The sequence below is a fragment of the Microtus oregoni genome, unplaced genomic scaffold (genome assembly GCF_018167655.1).
Source record: "Microtus oregoni isolate MIOR12 unplaced genomic scaffold, Mior012 000022F_ref0000154, whole genome shotgun sequence".
Classification (NCBI taxonomy): Eukaryota; Metazoa; Chordata; class Mammalia; order Rodentia; family Cricetidae; genus Microtus; species Microtus oregoni.
The window spans coordinates 31,969,258-31,988,627 of NW_024543081.1; the positions used below are offsets into that span (position 1 = coordinate 31,969,258).

General features: G+C 39.1%; 1 protein-coding gene across 2 annotated transcripts in view; it reads left to right on the plus strand.

Annotated features, from left to right (window-relative positions):
• Tmem65 (transmembrane protein 65) overlaps positions 1–19,370 on the plus strand; it is a 35,441-nt gene that overhangs the window by 12,749 nt on the left and 3,322 nt on the right. The window contains exons 2-6 of one of the 2 annotated variants that reach the window (XM_041672332.1): positions 2,264–2,344; positions 10,001–10,045; positions 13,277–13,344; positions 17,759–17,813; positions 18,481–18,523. In XM_041672332.1, coding sequence (XP_041528266.1) covers positions 2,264–2,344; positions 10,001–10,045; positions 13,277–13,344; positions 17,759–17,813; positions 18,481–18,523 — 292 coding nt within the window. The remainder of the gene's footprint in view (positions 1–2,263; positions 2,345–10,000; positions 10,046–13,276; positions 13,345–17,758; positions 17,814–18,480; positions 18,524–19,370) is intronic. The other variant, XM_041672333.1, reaches the window with a different exon arrangement.

Here is a 19,370-nt window from a genome sequence, read left to right on the forward strand (position 1 = left end):
TGCTAAGTGGTCATGTTATCAAACTTTTTTCTAAATATTTATCTGTATATATGCTGCCCCCAGCCTTAGTCAGAGAAGCTGCTTCCTCTGTCAGGTGGTGGTTCATGCAGATGTCCGTGACTGTTCAGGGTGCTGGGAGTGAGTGACTGAGCCGTCAGTAGTAGTGCAGAAGAGTGGGTAGAAGGACCGGGAGCCGTGACTCCTATTAGTGTTAATAGAGCTCTTTTCTAGTCACTGATTCTGTTGTCACCAGCACTGCTGTTGCCTTCTCGTGCCGATGTCCTTTCCCTTTTGTTTGGGCACTGACACCCAGTGCATGTCCCTACCACTCCTCAACCAAAGTGGATTTCAGTACCTTGTTCCAGCCTGACCTCTGGCCCTGCTATGCATCTGCTCCCACACCCAGCTTTAGCTGTGAGACCTGTTGTGTGTCACTCTGCCTTCCTCACCCTTTGCATAAATGCCTGCCGGACTTAGTCTCGTCTCATGACTGTTGGGCTACATCTATGGGAAGGGATCACTCCCCATTTCTCCTCTCCCGCTTGTTTACAATGGGCAGTGTTTTAAGGCTAAGCCCAAAGCCTTGCTCTTCGGGAAGGCTGTCCTCTGTCAGGAGTGCAGTTCTTCCCGCAGGAAGGTCACAGTGTGCGTGCGGTCCAGCACTCTACTTACCTGTGTCTGTTTTTACACTCTGCCAGCTCTGTGTATGTAACTCTTGGATACCAGGGACAATTTTCTATGAGTTTTTTTTTTTTTAAAAAAAGATAACTATTAAGGTTTTATTTTGTTTTCCAGTCATAAGTGGAAAGGCAGATTGAAAAACTTTCTAGCCGATTTGTGGTAAAATTCCCTTATTTTTAAATGCAAGGTTTAACAGATGAACTTGGCTTCATCATAGATTAGTAAAAGCCTACGCTGATAGTTGAATGCTAGTAAAATTGAATAATTTAGAAAGAAAACATTCAGCTTCTGAGGAAAATAATTTCTTAATTTGCATATGTAGAGTTTATGCATAATTTATTAAATAATCTATTTTTCATTTGCTTAGGCTGTTTCTGTTTTATATGGTTCCCAGGATTTAAATGATGGTGATTTAGTTAAATAGTGTCATCTCCAAAAACGTGGCAGCAATTTTTAACTTTGAGTAATTGTATAAAGTGCAAACTTTTCTACAAATTTTGTTGAGCGCCTCAATTCACAAATCACTCTATAAACACAGATGTGTGTGGTGATCGTGACCAATCTCATCACAGGTGTTCATACTTGGTTACTGTGTATCCATTCTGCTCTTCACTGTCAGACAGAAGAGCATGCTGTGTGTTTCTTCTGGTCTCCTAGTGATAAACCCGTGGAACATTTCACAGAGAGGATAACCAATAGGGAATTGAAGATCAAGCATGGCTGCACATAACTGTAGGTGTAACTACTTGGGAAAATGAGGCAAGAGGGTTTTTTGAACTCAGGGGTTTAAGCCACCCAGGGCAATGCACTACAACCCTGTCTCAACAAACAACCATCAAACGAATGGACAAATGAGCCAGGAGTTGATGGGGAAAATGAAAGTGGTGCATCACGGACATGAAAAGTGTGAACTGAGTGTGAGCGCGCACTTCTGATCCCAGGCCAACTGTTATAGTGAGGAGGACAGGGAGGAGGAGGATGCAGTGTGATTGTTAGGTTGCTTTGTATTATCGTAGTCAGAGACCTGAGACCAGGATGATGGCATTTTGATAAAGGTTTAATAAAGTTATCATGCCTGGGTATAGTGTCACATGACAGAAGCTGTCCTCTGGCTTCCACACGGGTGCACCTGCCTCATCTTCACCCTTTCCTTTTTCTGTCTTAAGAAAGGTTTCACTAAGCTCAGGCTGCCCTGGGACTTGACTCTGTGGTCCAGGCTGGCCTTAGTGCTGGGGTTATAGACATGTACTCCTGGGTGATGGGGGTTGGAAAGTAATTCTTTAAGGTCACAGAACAATTTTAATTTTTTGCTACTGGCTATTATTATTATTGTTGTTGTTATTATTGTTACTCAGTGTTGGGGATCTAAGACACACCAGAGCCTTGCCCGCTAGGAGCTAGACCTAGCCCCCATTGGCTATAACAGCAGCATTTAATACTGCATCCAGTTATACAGTACTGTGCATAGTATACTGCCTGTATACTAGCATATAGCACTTAAAAATTCTTAACATATTTTATTTGTGCACACATTGTAATGACTCCATTGCTTGACTGCATTCTGATTTTAGAATATTTTTAGCATGCAGATTTCCCAAACCCGAGATGGTCATTGTGAAGCATGCGAAGGAGGTATCATCAGCAGAGACCCCTGATAGTTTTGGTACAGTACAATCTGACAGTGTTGTTTGGCCGATGTTTATTGCAAATAGCTAAGCATCTAATTGACAGGACTTCTTGCTTGTTCAAAATAGAATGCTTAAAAACTTTCCTTTTGCATTAATATTTTAGACTGTCATGAGATTGTTTGCATTATCTAACCCTGGTCTGTGGATGTGATTAGGTAATAACTGCACACTTAACTAAAGAAGGGATTGAGTTTGTGACGCTGAGAAAATAACAGCCAGGGAGCCTCGTTTCTTAATGCTCCACAAGGAGGCTGAGACAAGAGCTTTACTAGTTCAAAGCCACCCTGGGCTACGAAACGACACCCTATCTCAATGCACACCCCCCTCCCCCATATATAGACATGTGCTCTTGAAAGTCTAAAAGTTTATGTAAGTTCTAAGTTCATGGTAAAGCCAGAAGTGAAAGGCTGTTTTGTTCTTGGTTTTTGATTTGCTATCTGTACAGTTGCATATAATAGTAGAGGTGGAATTGTGTGAATTTGTGTTTATGTTTGAAGTTCACACAGGGAAAAATAGTTTAAAATCGATATTCTCTATCCTAGTTTCAATCCATAGTCTATTTAACATTCAACATTAACGAGTTAACATTTAGCCATGCCCAGCAATGCAGTACAGTGGATGAAAAGTATCTGAATGATTTTTATGGCTTTATGGGTTAAAGAAATTTTGTAAGGCTAAGGATTAAATACTTCTCAGAAAGTATTTATCAAGGACAAAAATCGAGTTGCCGGAACTTCAGAGGAATACAGAGGCACAAGCCTGTGTGTGCACGTTTGTACAAGCCTGTGTGTGTACGTTTGCACTCACATTGGCACACTAGTTCCTTACCTGTAAAATCCTCTACTCGGTTCTGCTTTGTTAATTCTAATGCAGTGTGAAAAGAAAGTAAGCAGGCAAGCATGCACATTTAATGCTGGTATCTTTTGAAGAATAGTTTTGGTTTTGAGTTATTCTGCAGGCTGTTCCCCGTGTGGGCATTAAAGGAAGACTGTTCCAGAGCGGACTGTTGGTGCTCATCCCCAGAAGTTACTGCGGTGCCGAGTGGGAAGTGCACTAACAGGAGGGCACACGTGGGGCTCAGCATTGGAAACTCAGTCTCTAGTTATGCCCCTAGTTATTCCGTCTCTTTGCAGACATTTAGGTAGTTTCCCTCCAAAAGCTACCAGTATGCAGTAGAGAAGGAGAACACAATTGAAAGGTTCAAAGTTCTTCCCCCCCCCCCCCCCCCCCCACAGGGTTTCTTTGTAGCTTTGGAGCCTGTCCTGGAATTCACTCTGTAGACCAGGTTGGCCTGGCACTCACAGAGATCCACCTGTCTCTGCTGGGATGAAAGGTGTGTGACACCTGGAGAGCACTGTTGAATCTTTGGGAATGCAGAGACTTCAGACTCTCGATTGTGCACCTATGACAATGTGTTCAGGACTTGGCATCTGTTTGTTGTCACATCAGGCGTTTGCATCAGCCCTGCAGAGTTTTAGTTCAGTGCAGTTTCAGGACAGTGGATCTGTTCAGGGTTAGAGATGGAGATTGACCCCATACTGGAGGCCACATAGTTTTGAAACACATCTGATGTGTGATCCCCAACCTCCATCCATGTAGCTTTTTATCTGGTGATCAGGATGAGCCGTATGGATTTTTTACTTTCTTTTTCATGGTGAGTGGTGGTGAGGTACTTCAGATTTCTTATTTTCTTTTAAATGACAGGCATTTGAAATTATGTCTGAGGGAAATTCTATCTTAGGAGAGAGGGAAAACCACTTGAAGAGGATCTGGTATTTAATTGCAGCTTTCTTTCTGTTTGAAATACTGATGCATAGCCAATGTCATGATAGTGCTATGTATTTACATGCTGTTATTTTTTTTTTAATTGCCCTTTATTTTTCTGTTGGAGGTTTATTAAATCAAAGGGAATTCAAATCTAGAATCTAGGTTGTGAACCAGCTTTCTGACTGGTTCAACTCACCATCCCTGTGGCTACATCTTCATATCATCAAAGAGAGAATATAGACCACATTTCCTGGTGGCCATGCTTCTTGCCTTTAGACCTGATAGTTCTTAGCTGTGGCAGACTTTATGGTATTGTTAAACGGTTTTGAACCCCTGCTGCTAATAGCATTTCCCATTTTTGTCATATTCTAAGCAGCCCTGAATTTGTTTCTAGAGCGAGGCAGCATCCCACTGAGAACCACGAACTTCAGTTCCAAGATTCCTCTCGTCACTCATTTTCTGTGGGAGAACTCTTATTTTAGGGATGGTGGAAAGAGGAAAAGGTGGCGACCAACTGAAAAAAACCTCTGTTCTTTCCTCAATGTTAAGCAGTTTTATTTTAAAATGAATGTCTTTGGGGTTACACAACCATACTCACAGACAGGTGTACTATTTGTGGTATTCTACGATAGGTAGATTTTTTTTTCTAGCTCAGTTTAAGTTTTTCTTTTGAAGCACACATGGCTAAATGGTTATTTTAAAAAGAGAAAGCTAAATACCCACAGTAAGTAAAAGTAGCAGAATCTGACTTTTCCTAGAGTTACACTGTTGCTTTACCAAATTAACCTGTAAAAAAGAAGCATTGCATGTACTAATAGTTTCCTGCTGTTCACAGGCATAAAAGCGGGGGAGCCTGTGTCAAGACATTTGTAATTGTTGCACATACACAGCTGCATATGTAAAAGCAACTGCACACCAGTGGTATGTGTGGTTCTTAAAAGACAGGTACTGTGAAGTGAAAGATAGGAAAATAAAATGATGGTATCTTTAGTGTGGTAATTATTACTTAAGGCCGAGTTTAATAGGTCAGTAAATTAGTGTCTAGTTGAGCACTGCAGCCTTCTTGTCACACTGGGTGTGCCTGTTTCAGCTGTGCAGTCTGTCACTGGCCCAGAAGCTCCTAGGTACTAGTAAGCTGGGTGCGGTCCAGCCTTACGTTGCCCATCAGGTCCTCCAGAAGATCTAGGGAGTGTATAGTTCTGCTAATATAATGTGGATCTCACAATAAGCACTTCTAATAGCTAAATAAAGTTACAGGACCACATGGGTTTAACCCAAGGCATGTATTTAAAATATGATTTTGAAATCTTTATATAAAAGGCCCTATTAACTAAACTCTCCTAATCAATTGAGTTCTTTGCTGTTTCTAAAGAGTGTTCATTTTTTGTTTCTTGCTGCTGCCTAGCCACGTTTATGTAGTGTTATAAATTCCTTTTTGGTGCATGGCTTTTTGCTGTCTAATAAAACTAGCTAAATTATTTTGCCTGCAGCATGGTTTGAATTTTGTACTCTTTAATACAACGTTGAATTTCATCATACACATCGTATTTTTTGTTCCCATTAAGAGCTAAACAGATATTCATAATGCCTGGAATCTTAGCTCTCTGGGTGTTGTTTAAAGCCCCAGTTTTGTACTTGTTCTCCCTCATGAGATCCTTAGTGGACTCATTTGTGCTGCTCGCTCTCCTCCCTGGGGCAGATGCTGGTTGGGTCTGGAGGAGGCCAGCGTTCAGAAGGCAGGCGCCGACTCTAGAAGCTATCTGCCCTCGCAGAGGGAAGCTGTTTTGCTACTTAAACTAACTAAGAATGATGTAAAAAATATTTTTCTTGATTTTTTTTCCATGCTTACGGCAATAGTCTGAAATACAGCACTATATTTAGAGTTATCTTGTGGTGTGAGCACAATAGCAAATGGAGTTGGACTCAGACACTTGGTGTTTCCAAACTGTCGTTTCAAGCTTAGAGTTATAGGATATAAAGTGTGGTTAATTTATTGAGTGTTCAGCATTAAAAAAACAAATCATAGTTTCTGTTTAATAATATATTAAAGGTTATTGTATGCCGTGGTACTACATTTCTGCTTTCCAGAGCCACTTGCTGTAAACACATTTTATAACTCAATGGTGGAAACTAAAACATGGAAATTGTAGCTTTCTCACTCATATTTCTCTTACTACAGTCTTTTGATTCGAAAATATGTCTTCAGAACAATTAGAAAAGAAATATACCAACAAGTATAGCTTATTCTAAAAATTCCATAAAATTTTATTAATATTGATAAAATTATCCTTAAAGGAAAATATGATAAAGAAGAGATATAGGTTAAATCTTACAGTAAATTCAGGTTTATTGTTATTCTTGTCTAGAGTCTTATCATTTAAAGGAAATTGACAGATGGAGCTTAAAAATTTTTTTTAAACAGATTTATTTACTTATTATGTACACAGTGTTCTGCTTGCTTGTATGCCTACAGCCAGAAGAAAGCACCAGATCTCATTTCAGGTGGTTGTGAGCCACCATGTGGGTGCTGGGAATTGAGCTCAGGTCCTCTGGAAGAGCAGCCAGTGCTTTTAACTGCTGAGCCATATCTCCAGCTCTGGAGCTTGAACGTTTTAAAATTTCTTTCTTACTGACATTTTATCTAAATCTCAAAACAATAAAATAATTTTCATCAAGTTTGACCTAAAATGCAAACTGGGTTCAGTGTGCACCTGTAGCTGCGGCCCTTAAGTGTCTGACGCTGGAGGACCACCGGTTTCAGTGAGCCTTGTCAGGGAAGTGAGACCTCCTTCCCAAGAAACGGTGGGAAAGCAGCATGGTGGGGTTCAGCGGGCATACTTTTCCTGGAGACATTTTATAGCTTTAGAGCCGTCTTTAAATTTATGTCTTGCTTTTATTTTGGATTCAATAACACCACAAGGAAGCATCACTTAAAATGACTTTTCTGAAGAACGCTGAAGATTTAGGTATAAATCCTAAGTTAAAAACACCAATAACTAGTTAAAGTATCCAATAAGGAATTGATCTGCTGTACATTTGTCTAAGTTAGCAGACTGAAAATCCCAGATTAAAAAATTAATGAATTTTGCCTGGCGGTGGTGGTGCAGGCCTTTAATCCCAGCACTTGGGAGGCAGAGGCAGGTGGATCTCTGTGAGTTCGAGACCAGCATGGTCTACAAGAGCTAGTTCCAGGACAGGCTCCAAAACCACAGTGAAACCCTGTCTCAAAAAAGCGAAAAAAAAAAAAATTAATGAATTTTGTTGTAAAAATCATTTTGACAAAGGAAGATTAGCTATAAACAAATGCTATTTTCTCTTCTCTGGATAACTATATATTTACTGTGTTTGCTTTTGTGTAGTTTATTTTACTAATAACTTTGCTGTGAATACATATTCATATGACTTACTAGTTTCTGAAAGCAGTAGTAGAGCATATAGTCTTTTGCCATGGAAATAAATTGTTTTGGGAATTTGCCTGTCAGAAAATTGTTTCTTCAAGTAGGGGAAGGGCTTGATGGTTTCATAAATAAAATTGATTTTTCTTCACTAGGGAAAAATGTGATCTCATAAAAGACACAGCAAAGATAATTGAGTAACCTGGGCTTTACTCAACCGCTCTTCTTTTGTTGGTCTCGAGCCCCTTTCTTGGTGATCATGACACTTTATAGATTCAGCAATTAGTAATGATTTCAAGTGCAAAAGTGATATTAGAAATATGAGTGTCATCTTAAATACTAGAAGTCACACGTATAATTCTGTAAAACATGTGTCATTATATAAAGCCAAGGAAAACTGCCTTACCAATAAGGGAAAATATTCTACATATGTTGAGTGACCACATGTCCAAGACACTAATGTTGGCATAGTATGATCGGTCTGACCCCAGACTCCTGTATGTGTGTGGTGTGTGTGGTATATGTGTGCATGTGTGTTGTACGAGACCGCTTGCTTGTTCATGGCTGCCCAGACTCGAGATAACCACACAGAAACTGTATTAATTAAATAACTGCTTGGTCCATTAGCTCTAGCTTCTTATTGGCTAGCTCTTACATCTTAATTTAACTTATTTCTATTAATCTGTGTATTATATGTTGCTGTGATTTACTGGCAAGGTTCTGGCATGTCTCTTCCCAGCGGGGCTCCATGGTGTCTCTGACTTCACCTCCTTTCTTCCAGTATTCAGTTTAGTGTTCTCTACCTACCTCTATTCTGCTCTGCTCAGGCCCAAGACAGATTCTTTATTAACCAATGGTATTCACAGCATACAGAGGGGAATCCCACATCATATATATGTGTGTATGTGTCTGTATCTGTGGTGTGCGTATGGTGTGTATATGTTGTGTGGTGTGGATATGTATGTGTGTGTATGTGGATATGTATGTGTGTGGTATGGATGTGCATGTGTGTGTACATGAATGTCTGTTTATGTGGTGTGGTATGGTGTGTGTTTGTATGTGTGTAGTGTGAGTATCCTAGGATTGAAGCAAATGTGAACTCTAAAGTGGAAATATTTGCTTTACTCTGGTTAGGTTATAGGGTTTCTACAGCAGTGCAGGCTCAGATGGAGGATTACCGTCCTTGTTACGGAAGGTGCTGGGCACAAAGGTGCATCTTTCCAGGTGTATCTTCCGGTTAGGACCCACGCCCTACTTTCCAGCACCTCCCAACAATGCCGCAGTTTCACGACTCTGTAAAGGATGAATCTGTTGATGAAGCCAGAGCCCCAGTGACCCAGTCACTTCCCAGAGTCCCTCCTCTGAATTTGCTGCACTCAAACTAAGCTTTCAACCTAGGAGCCCTCTGGGAAACAAACCTATAAGGTTCTCCTCTGTGCTACCAACTCATTCTACTTGGCTGGGGGAGGAAAGAGAAGGCAAAGTGTTGACCTTTCCTATTTTCACAGATGCTGAGATGTTCTGATTGAGGAACCAGCTTATTTGCATTTTGTAATAATTTTAAATTGATTTAAATTATTATCCTAGATTTACCTAAATTCTTCTAAATGTAACGAGACATGATACTTTTGTTAATACTCGGAAAAACTTTCTCATGTATTACATATTGCCTCTTGGCTTTTTGACTAAAGATCAAGTGCCTGCCATACATTATAAATAATATATTATGACTTGTTATATTAAATAGTAACTATACCTTTTTGGTTGTTTTAGTGTATAGACTACTTATTCTAGTAGTATAGCTTTAAAAAATTCAAATTTCAGTGTATTGTTAAATGGACATTGTACAAGCCAGTAAAACCAGTGTTGTAATGGCATTTTTAAGATGTAATTTCCAAGTGGCCGTGGTAGCACAGGGCTGGTATTTCAGCACTTGGAATATGGAGGCAGGAAGACTGGGGATTAGAGGCCAACTAGGATTGTATAATAAGAGCCTGTCTCTAAATAAATAAACAACTAATATAAATATATCAGAGTGTCTTTTTTTCTGCTGTCAGTATTGGTTTGTATATATTTAAGTCATCCAGAGTTTCCATTTAAAGACAAGTATTATTTCTGGAATGTGATTCTATTGTAATGATGCAAACGGGTTCCCTGCATGTGATGCCATGACCTAAATAAAAGAGAGCCCCCCGCGTGTGACACCTGCGTGTGGCCCCTGCGCGTGACTCACACTGTGTGGCCCCTGTGTGTGACCCATGGCATGTGGCCCCTGCGCGTGACCCACAGCGTGTGACCCGCAGTGTGTGTCTGAAGCTGCTTAGCACCTACTCCTGTAGTTCACTCCAAACCAATATTCTTTAAAGTGGATATTTTGATCTACTAACCCAAATATATCTTTGGTTTTTGTAAGTCTGTTGCTGTACAATAGTAACTAACTCTTGCTCCATACCTTTTCTTCTCCTTTAGAGAAATTGGAAGCTCAACCACCCACTCCAGGACAGCTGAGATATGGTAATGGCTCTATAATTGTTAAATTGACACGCATCTCTGTTTTGAACCTGAAGGAACTGTTTCTTAGAATGGCACAAAGTCAGTAAATTAAACCTCTCTGATAGATTGGATTGTCCTGTTTTTTTTTTTTTTTCATATAGGAGTACTTTCTAAACCTGGTTGAAGATATATCATAATATTATGGGAGAATTAATATTTTTAAATGTTCTTGTCATCTAGTAATAAGAGGAAATTTGCTAGAACTTTTCTTAATTTGCAGGAAAATGTGTATTATGTTTACTTCCTAGGCCAAATTTAAATTAGATAACTACAGAACTTAATTTTAGATTCAGGCTAACTGTTCTCTTATGCAGAAAGTGTTTCTGGGTAGTGTTTGTAGCTGTAAGAAAGTGAGTTCGTTTGAGGAGGAAGAAACCTCACTGTGGAGCTCTACCATCTCTCTTTCCTGTTATGGTAAGAATGAGTATTGCAGGTTAACATGGGAGTGATGTAAAACAATTTAGGGTCTTATTAGAAGACAGTGGAAGAATCATTTAAAGTGTGGTGGTGAATTTGAGTAGGCGGTAATTAAGTAGGCAATTAAATATTAAATGTGATTTGCTAGCAGCTGCTTAGCTATAGAATAGTGTGTGCCAAAGGGAATTGAAGAAATAGCAAATTAGTAGGAGAGCATTCTTCACTGGAAGGCAAATTCAAATGACTAGGAAAAAACTAATGATCGTTCCTTTTTTTTTTCTCTCATAGGTAGAATGTAATTTTTTTTTTTTTGATTTTTCGAGACAGGGTTTCTCCGTAGCTTTTGGTTCCTGTCCTGGAACTAGCTCTTGTAGACCAGGCTGGCCTCGAACTCCCAGAGATCCGCCTGCCTCTGCCTCCCGAGTGCTGGGATTAAAGGCGTGCGCCACCACCGCCCGGCGGTAGAATGTAATTTATGTTAGAAATTAGTATCTTTTCCTCAAACACCAAAACAATTTAAGAATTTTTTAAGATCTCCCTTCCCCCTCCCAGCCCAGATTCCTAACCCGGTACTGGTAACTGCATACAGTACTATTATCATATTTTTGTAGGTGATGTTGAAATTAATTGTGTATGTGGTTAGGTTTCTATGTCTAAAGCCACTGAGATGTGGAAACCAAGTTTCATGGCTTTGTCTCTCGAGTTCCCAGCAGGGTGCCCAGGGCATAATTTTTTTTTGGGAAATTTTATTTTCCTCCTTTAAATTAAAAGTAGTTTTTTATTTATATGGCAAATGGATTAATATATTACACATAAAGACCTATTCCATAGTTCATTAGTTGATTAGTATGGCAGTATGCCTTAGCTTCACTGACCAGTTTCTACCAGGATAAGCTCTTAGTGCAATCTTAATGTCATTTGCACCTTATTTTAAGGCATTTGTAACTGGCTAATTTTAGAGATGTCATCATATTGTTCAAATACTAAGTAATCTCAGCTGATTTCTTGGTTGTTTGCCATATATGTGTTTCAGAAACCACGGAGAAGGCTGTGTCTAGGAATACCCAGACAGGTTTCCCTTCACTGTGTGGGCTTCTTTGGGTGACTTCAAAATTTCCAGCGTACTTTTTTGCCCATTAAGTTTATGTTGTAGCTGGAAGGCAGGGTTGTGTGTGTGGTTTGGAAGCTGCTTACTGTAACAAGTTGAATGTCAGTAGGCACCTAACGGACATAGGTGGAAAGTCAGAGGAAGAAGGCTGAGGTCTGTCTGGAGTTGAGTCCCATCTCATGAGTATGATGTTTGGCTTTTACCATCTTGATAATTTTCATAGTAGCAATCACAATGGATATTCCGCTCTTCGTCGTGAGCATTGTTACTGCAACAGGCAGAGACCTGAAATAACTGGTTATATCTGTTGCATGCTGTGTACAGTATCAATATATGTAATAATCTACACACGATGGTGCCTATTATTATGCTGAAGATGGTATTTCTTTGATAGAAGTTGTGGATTGAAGTGTTAATTTTTTTGAATTACTGCCTACTAGTTTTCCCTGATGGTACAGAAGTCATACCATAGAATATCATATTTTCATAACTTCTGGATTATATTTCAGTTACAGTGTATATTTAATTACATTAAAAGAAAAAGAATCTGAAGTCACTAACAAATATAACTAACTGTCTTAAGGGAGGACTGTTTTTAAATATAGTATAAAAATCATTTTTTTTCTCAGTTTCCTTGATTCCTCAGTTTGTTGAGGAAGTTGTCAGTTGAGCTGATGTTGGCTATGCCTTAGAAGTTGTAATGATCAAATAAAATAGTTTTTTCCTGTTCCCAGCCTTAATCTGTTTCACAGTATGCCTCCGCTAGTCTAAATATAGAATTAGCTTCTTTTCCAGGTTAGTATCCTCAACTTAATTCCTTTTGAGCATCTGCTCTGTACTCAGCATTGTACAGTATGCTGAGGATACAAATTAGAAAAATGAAGCTAGATTATAAAAAGCAAACCCACAGTTTTCCTGCTTTGACTTTTAATAACCCAGGTTTCAGGTTGTGTGCCAGATGAGGTGAGAGGTGTCTTTGGTCAGATTTCTGGAATCCTGGTGGGTTCCGAGATGCTAAGGACTACCTGTCCACAGGTGTCAGGTGAAGGGAGTCGCCATTTCCTAAAATTGCTTTAAAACGTTGACTTGGAGCCGGGTGGTGGCGGCACACGTCTTTAATCCCAGCACTCGGGAGGCAGAGGCAGGCGGATCTCTGTGAGTTTGAGACCAGCCTGACTTACAGAGCGAGTTCCAGAACAGACTCCAAAGCTACACAGAGAAACCCTGTCTCGAAAAACAAACAAACAAACAAGCAAACATGTTGACTAGGAAGTAAAAGCAATCAAATAACTTTCCTGGAATTTGAGTATAGACATTTTAAAAATTATTATAGATGCAGAGATTAGGACTGTTGTGATAGACACAGATAGAAGTAGGCTGATGTGAGTCAGGCTAAGTGGGACCATCATGTGCTAAGAATTTTCTGCCCATGAACTGTACGTATATACATTGCTGGTAAGAAAACATAAAGGCCTGAATTGTTCTTCTGTGTTACATGTTTGTGTTTTGTCTCCCAGTTTAGCTTCTGTAAGTAAAGTTACAGCAGCAGCAGGATCTGTGATTGTTATTAAATCTGCCTAGAAGCTTTAATTACACAGCCTGTTTTGGTCATTCTAAAAGTTATCAAAATTTTAAAATATATTTTTCTGTGTTTTGATGTTTTTCAGTATTCTTCCACAATGCGATACCTTTCATAGGGTTTGGCTTTTTGGATAATGCAATTATGATTGTTGCAGTAAGTCTTCTCACCACTTCTGTTTTGAGTTAATAAAGAAATTAGTGTGTTTTACATATTCCTAATAATTTATATATTATACCAATTAAGTTAATTAACAGTGTATACCAATTAAGTTAATTAACAGTGAACAAGTTCAATTTTTAAAGTATCATATATTAATCATAGAACTTTTAGCAAAGCATGTAGACAATTACTTATGTTGTATATAATTCTGTTCTAACATTTTTTATTAAGGAGCAAATGTATGTAAAAATCTCTGGTTTCTTTAGTTATACTGGTATTTGTTATCACATATAGTTTTGATTAGTTCCTTGTTCAATTTTCTCATTCTAGAATATGTTGGTAGGTGTTTTGGGGCATAGACAAGGCTTTGGTCTCAACATTTAACCCAACGATGACTTAAGATTCATTTAACAACATCCTCTGCCTTTGCTGTATTATGTAGTATTCTAAAGAGTTTGCCTCTGAAGGGTTTTTGATCCTACTGCACGTACTGGCTTTGGGGGAGCCTAGGCAGTTTGGATGCTCACCTTACTAGGCCTGGATGGAGGTGGGTGGTCCTTGGACTTCCCACAGGTCAGGGAACCCTGATTGCTTTTCGAGCTGATGAGGGAGGGGTACTTGATCGGGGGAGGGGGATGGAAATGGGAGGTGGTGGCGGGGAGGAGGCAGAAATCTTTAATAAATAAATAAATTAAAAAAATAAAAATAAATAAATAAATAAAAGAGTTTGCCTATGCTGTGACCATTGCAATCTCAGGAATACCTGGTTTGCCTTTCTTATATTAATGACATCTCTTTTAGTGGACACCAATATTTGGTACCCTTCCCCAACAAATTAGTGATTAAAACACAACTATTTTAAGACTTTCCCAGAGTTTATTTACTGTTTTATATAAAGAATGATTTTCTCATAGTTCAGTCAAGGTAATTACTAACTTTTAAACATGCCTTTAGAATGCTTTATGCAGTCATCTTTCTTGGATATCAGCAGTAAATAGACTGAGGTTACCTAAATCCTTGAAAGAGGAAAAAGTATAATTATTTATTTTTTTCTGGGTACCAGTTAGGGTGTATGTATGTATGTATGTATATATGTATATATTTATTTATTTATATATATATATATATATATTTAGATTCATTTGAAAGAGAAAATGCTTCTCTGAATTAGAATCTACCTCACTTTAAAATTTTTCTATTAACTATTGTTAAAGAAACTACTCAGAGAGGTGGAGGGGGAGAGGTAGGGGATGGTGGGAAGGGGGGGAGATGGAAGCGTTTACTTTGGGGGTTTTAGAATTTATCTGTACTATGAATGAATGTAAGTAGATTTAGGTATAAAATAGAGATTTTAAAAAGTAATTTACATAGTCATTTGATAGACGGCAGGTGTTTTTTAGAGTCTCTAAAGTCAGTTCATTTGAGTTGGCTTGGTTGCTGCAGGGCCTGTCTAGCCTTACATCCAGATGAAGAGGGTCCAGCTGCTCCCTGATTTAAGAGGGGTTCAGGGGCCACTGTCAGCAGTGTGACTCTGGCCTGTGTACAGCTTGGGGTCACAAGCACCTCTGTAGGTTTTTTTGTTCGCATGCTGTGACAAGTCCAGACTTCTCAAGGATGATGCACATTAAGTGAGTGTCCCTAAAATGTAATTCTAGAATAATCAATTTTTTAGGATTATGATGCTTTCCTAGTATACATATAAGAATAAAAGTGATCTGAGTATATAAAAAAAAGTCCGAAGAGTATTTAAGTAATTAAAACTCAACTAACACTGAGTTGGCTAAATTACTGTTATTAATGAAAGCATACCTACTTGTAATAAAAGCTCCTTTATGCTGTTTCTAAACCTTAGTTGACTGTGTGCCCTGCACAGGCTGTCTGATGGAAGGCACTGCTGCGCTAAATATTTTACGCTCCCATTAATTCGCTCAACCTTTTAGTGCTCGAGCCGCCATTTTAGCAAACTTCCTTAATAAGACACAGCTTAAAGACACAGGTGCTGAAAACTGCCCTTGCTGTTGGCAGTTGTGGAGTGGTTCACTTTGGGTACAGTCAAGAGAGGGAGGCGTATGGACGCTAATAGCTTCCGAGACCGATCGTGCTATAAAATGCCACAGAGTGGATGTCTGTGTGCAGACGGAGCATCGATGGGACTGGACCAAACCCAGCAGAGCACGTCAGAGACTCCAGACACCTCCGCTTTGTCATGTTGTGTCCTGCAGGCCTGTGCCTCATCCTTAGTACTCAGAGTGTTCTTCCAGACCTGAGATCTTAGCTCCAAATTATCAATAACCTGTGTACACTGAAATCCATCTTCAGGATGCACTCCCTTGGATAAAGTTTTTACAGAATAGATATTTTAAATCACTGACCTCAACACCAGATGAAGAGTGATGGTTCTGACTGTTCCTGTAGTTGAAGGCTATTTCAGAGAGATGACCTTTTCCAATTTTTATTTGACCCCAGACATTAGAATAGATAAATAATACAATGGCAGAATCTCTGAGAAGGGAACAAGTAGTCTTGACTGCCCTAGCAATGTGTTTTTTCCTGCTTGTCTTCACTCTTTTCCATGTTTTAAAGCACAGATGATCATTTCACATTGTGGAGCCGGTGTGAGCTTTTCAGACAGGGCAAAGTTGAGTCTTCTGCCCTGTTGTGCTATAAACTTACTTCCCCCTTCCTTTTAGATGTACACTCCTGGCTGCTACTTGGTGATCATGAGAACAAGTTTCTATATAATCAGTTATAATAGGGCAAGTAATACTCAGCCTTAGGTTATATAGTTTAATTTTATATTACTAAATTACTTTTTATAATTTATATTTTAGTCATTTGGGGAATTGCTTTTTTTTTTACAATTCACTTAAGATAGAAAGTTTTAGAATAGATTAATCGTAAGTGTAATTAAAGTGATAAATAAAGTGTTAGATTTATTTGTAATTCCCATCTCATCTATTAAAACAATTTTTTTAAATACAGAGGAAAGTAAAGAAGTGTGGGATTGTCTTTGAGTGTATGCTCTTAGAAGAACCTTTAAGCACCCCAAATTTTACCAAGTGATAAAGCCCACAGATACTTCCTTCTCTGTGTGGGCGGTGATGGGGCTCCAGCTCAGAACCTGCGCATGCTAGCGGATACCCTCTATCCAGAGAGCTACATCTTCAGCTCACACAAATAGTTTTTCCGATGCATATTTTAAAAGAGGTTCTTCTTGGGTCATTGACAATGATTCATTGCTGTCACATTACTGTTTACTGTGTGGCCTGTGCACAGCACTGCTGTGGGGTGCTCTGCCGTCTTGGCATTTATGTAAGAAGGACTTACATAACAGAGATCTGTATCTGTGTTAGTTTCTCCTGTTTGGGCTGTCCTTTCACGTCCCTTTCGTCTTCCTCAGAAATCTGTTATTTTAGCTCCTTCAGAGAGTGGTGCATCAGGCTGCTTGGTCATATTCAACAAGAGTTACATCTTCAAGGGGCAGAGCTGAAGGCAGAGGGACAGGAGAATTGAGGAAAGTGTCTTACAGACCGAGCAGTGGGACATTTATGTAGCACGTTAGATACTCTTGTTTTCCTTAGTGTTAAGAGTTGGATTTCTTTTTTTTTTTTTTTTTAATTTTCAATGCTAGTCTTCTAGGGAGCTCTTGAAAACTAAGTTTACCTTCGTGAAGGATTGGAGCTGAATTAGCAAAGTAGACTTAGGGCCTCCTCCTCTGTGTGACAGACAGCCCAGGGGAGTCCCTGCATCCTGACACCTCAGCTCCACATCCGTAGAGTGGGCCGGAAACGTGAGCTCCTTTCTTTCCCCAAGGGGAAGGATAAATGTGGGACCCTTTGGCTCCCTGTAATAAATCAATCCAGTGGGATGCTGTGGGCCTCATTCTTCCTGCAGGTGTCGGACTAAGTGTTGTTCAACTTGAACACGGGAATCCTAGTGGGACTGCCCAATAGTTAGGGAACTAAAGGCTGTGAGGAAAATCTTACTAATGGCAGTTTTCCTAAAAGATCATTCAGTCTTTCAAATCTTGATAGAGTAAATAACAGCACAATATATTTCAGAATTTAGCATCTATGTGTCAGTCTTTTTGTTTAAGTAGTCTTAAAGCATATTTCTCTGTGATAGTAAAGTAGAATTAAGAATGTAGAAATTAGATTCTTAGTGAAGAATTGATTATTGCATGTGTTGCTATTCATTTTGAGGGAGGATCAGTTTTACTGGATGAAATGTTAGTGGTTATTTCTTCATGAATTACCATCACTTCATATATTGTGCACATTTATGGATATTTTGTGTGTAATTATGTTACAACAACATGTGGATGTTACTACATAGTCTGTTTTTATTAGCACATTGATATTCTTTGATAGCCATGCCAGCTTTAACTTCTTTTCCAATTACTTTTCAGGGAACCCAGATCGAATTGTCTATTGGAATTATTTTGGGAATTTCAACAATGGCAGGTATATAATAATAACAAATGTTAAAATTCTGTCGTCTGCGTGTTGTTTAGAAACGTCAGTAAGTTAGGTTTAGAAGACAATTCATTTGAAATGCGTTTGCTCCTTGGGGTGTTGATTTGTTTAGATATCTCTAATCCTAATCTTCTGGTCCCAGTTTTCTGTAGATAGCAGGTGTCTCCTGGCAATTGTAACTAGTTTGTGTTAGGTAGTGGCTAACACTGCTCCGCTGAATTGTCTGTGTGAAGGCAAGTTTTTCTCAGAATTCAATCTTACCATTGAACATGAAGTGTTTTCCTTCCTTTACTTTCTTGTATTTGGAGTTGCTTATGCAGCTATGCTCCTGAGATTCCAATATCTAAATTGCCCGAAACAAATACCACACTAAAGACACAACTATGAAATTTTAAAAATAGTAAAAATAGAAGATTTCTCCTGTACTCCGCAGACACTCTATTAGTGGAGGTAGGATATTCTAATTTTAGGATCGTGCTCTCTTTTAATTTCTTGGCACCTAGAGCTATCCCTGAGCTGCTTCTAACAGAGTTGTTACAGCAGAGAAATACGGTGACTCTGGCAGCCAGAGCTCAGTGTTTCTCACGTGATGTAATACTGTGACCTCTGCCGGCTTTGTTTTGACGATTCATTGTGTGTTTTTTCAAATTTCCAGCTGCTGCTTTGGGAAATCTTGTTTCAGATTTAGCTGGACTTGGGTAAGTCCATTCATAATTTGTTTCTGCTGCTACGTACTTACCTGTTCTTGTCTTTATTCTCCTCTAATTAATAAGCCCTTTAAAAGGATAATTATTTTCCTTTGGGTTCTAAAACTAAACATTTAAGTTTAATATTTCTAAAATAGCAATACTAAATATGTGGTGGAGATCAAATATAGTTGTTGACAATGAGTCAAACTGGATTAGTGGTTCTGAGAATGGATAGAACCATGTCAAAAATATAAGCAGGATGGAACAGAGAATTAAAAGTAAACCTCTCATCCTCCCACTTCCTTATAATTGTAAAATCTCAAAGATAAACAAATTAGAGGATACTGACCCAAAAAGGAAATAATGTCAACACTTCCCCTCTCTCCCTTTCTTCTCCCTCCCTCCCTCTCTCCCACTGATGTTAAGGGGTTGATCATAGGGTTTTATTCATGCTAAGGATGTGCCCTACCAACAAGCCATACCTCAGTCTCCAAAGCTTATGTTTACCTGGCCATTTTTCCCTTTCATCTGGCAGGAATGATAACACAGTGGAGGATGGCTGCTCCGAAGAGCCCTATTTCTCACTTTCTTCCAGGTGGCAGATGGCCTGGGCTGCTTCCTGGGCTTGGGAAAGCTGAGAAGTTGGCATTAAATATTAGCACAAACATCTCTCTCTTGCTCTGTCGTTGACATTGTTTTCCTTTCTTGGCTACTCACGTGGTATATTTTGAGATTTGAGTTTGGATCTAGTAGGATTCTATTTTGGCTCACAGTAGGCAGTGGCAATTTTATAGGTGATCTGTCCCTCAATATTAGGCATCTATACTTGAGTTTGGGGCCAAAGCTAATTTTAAGT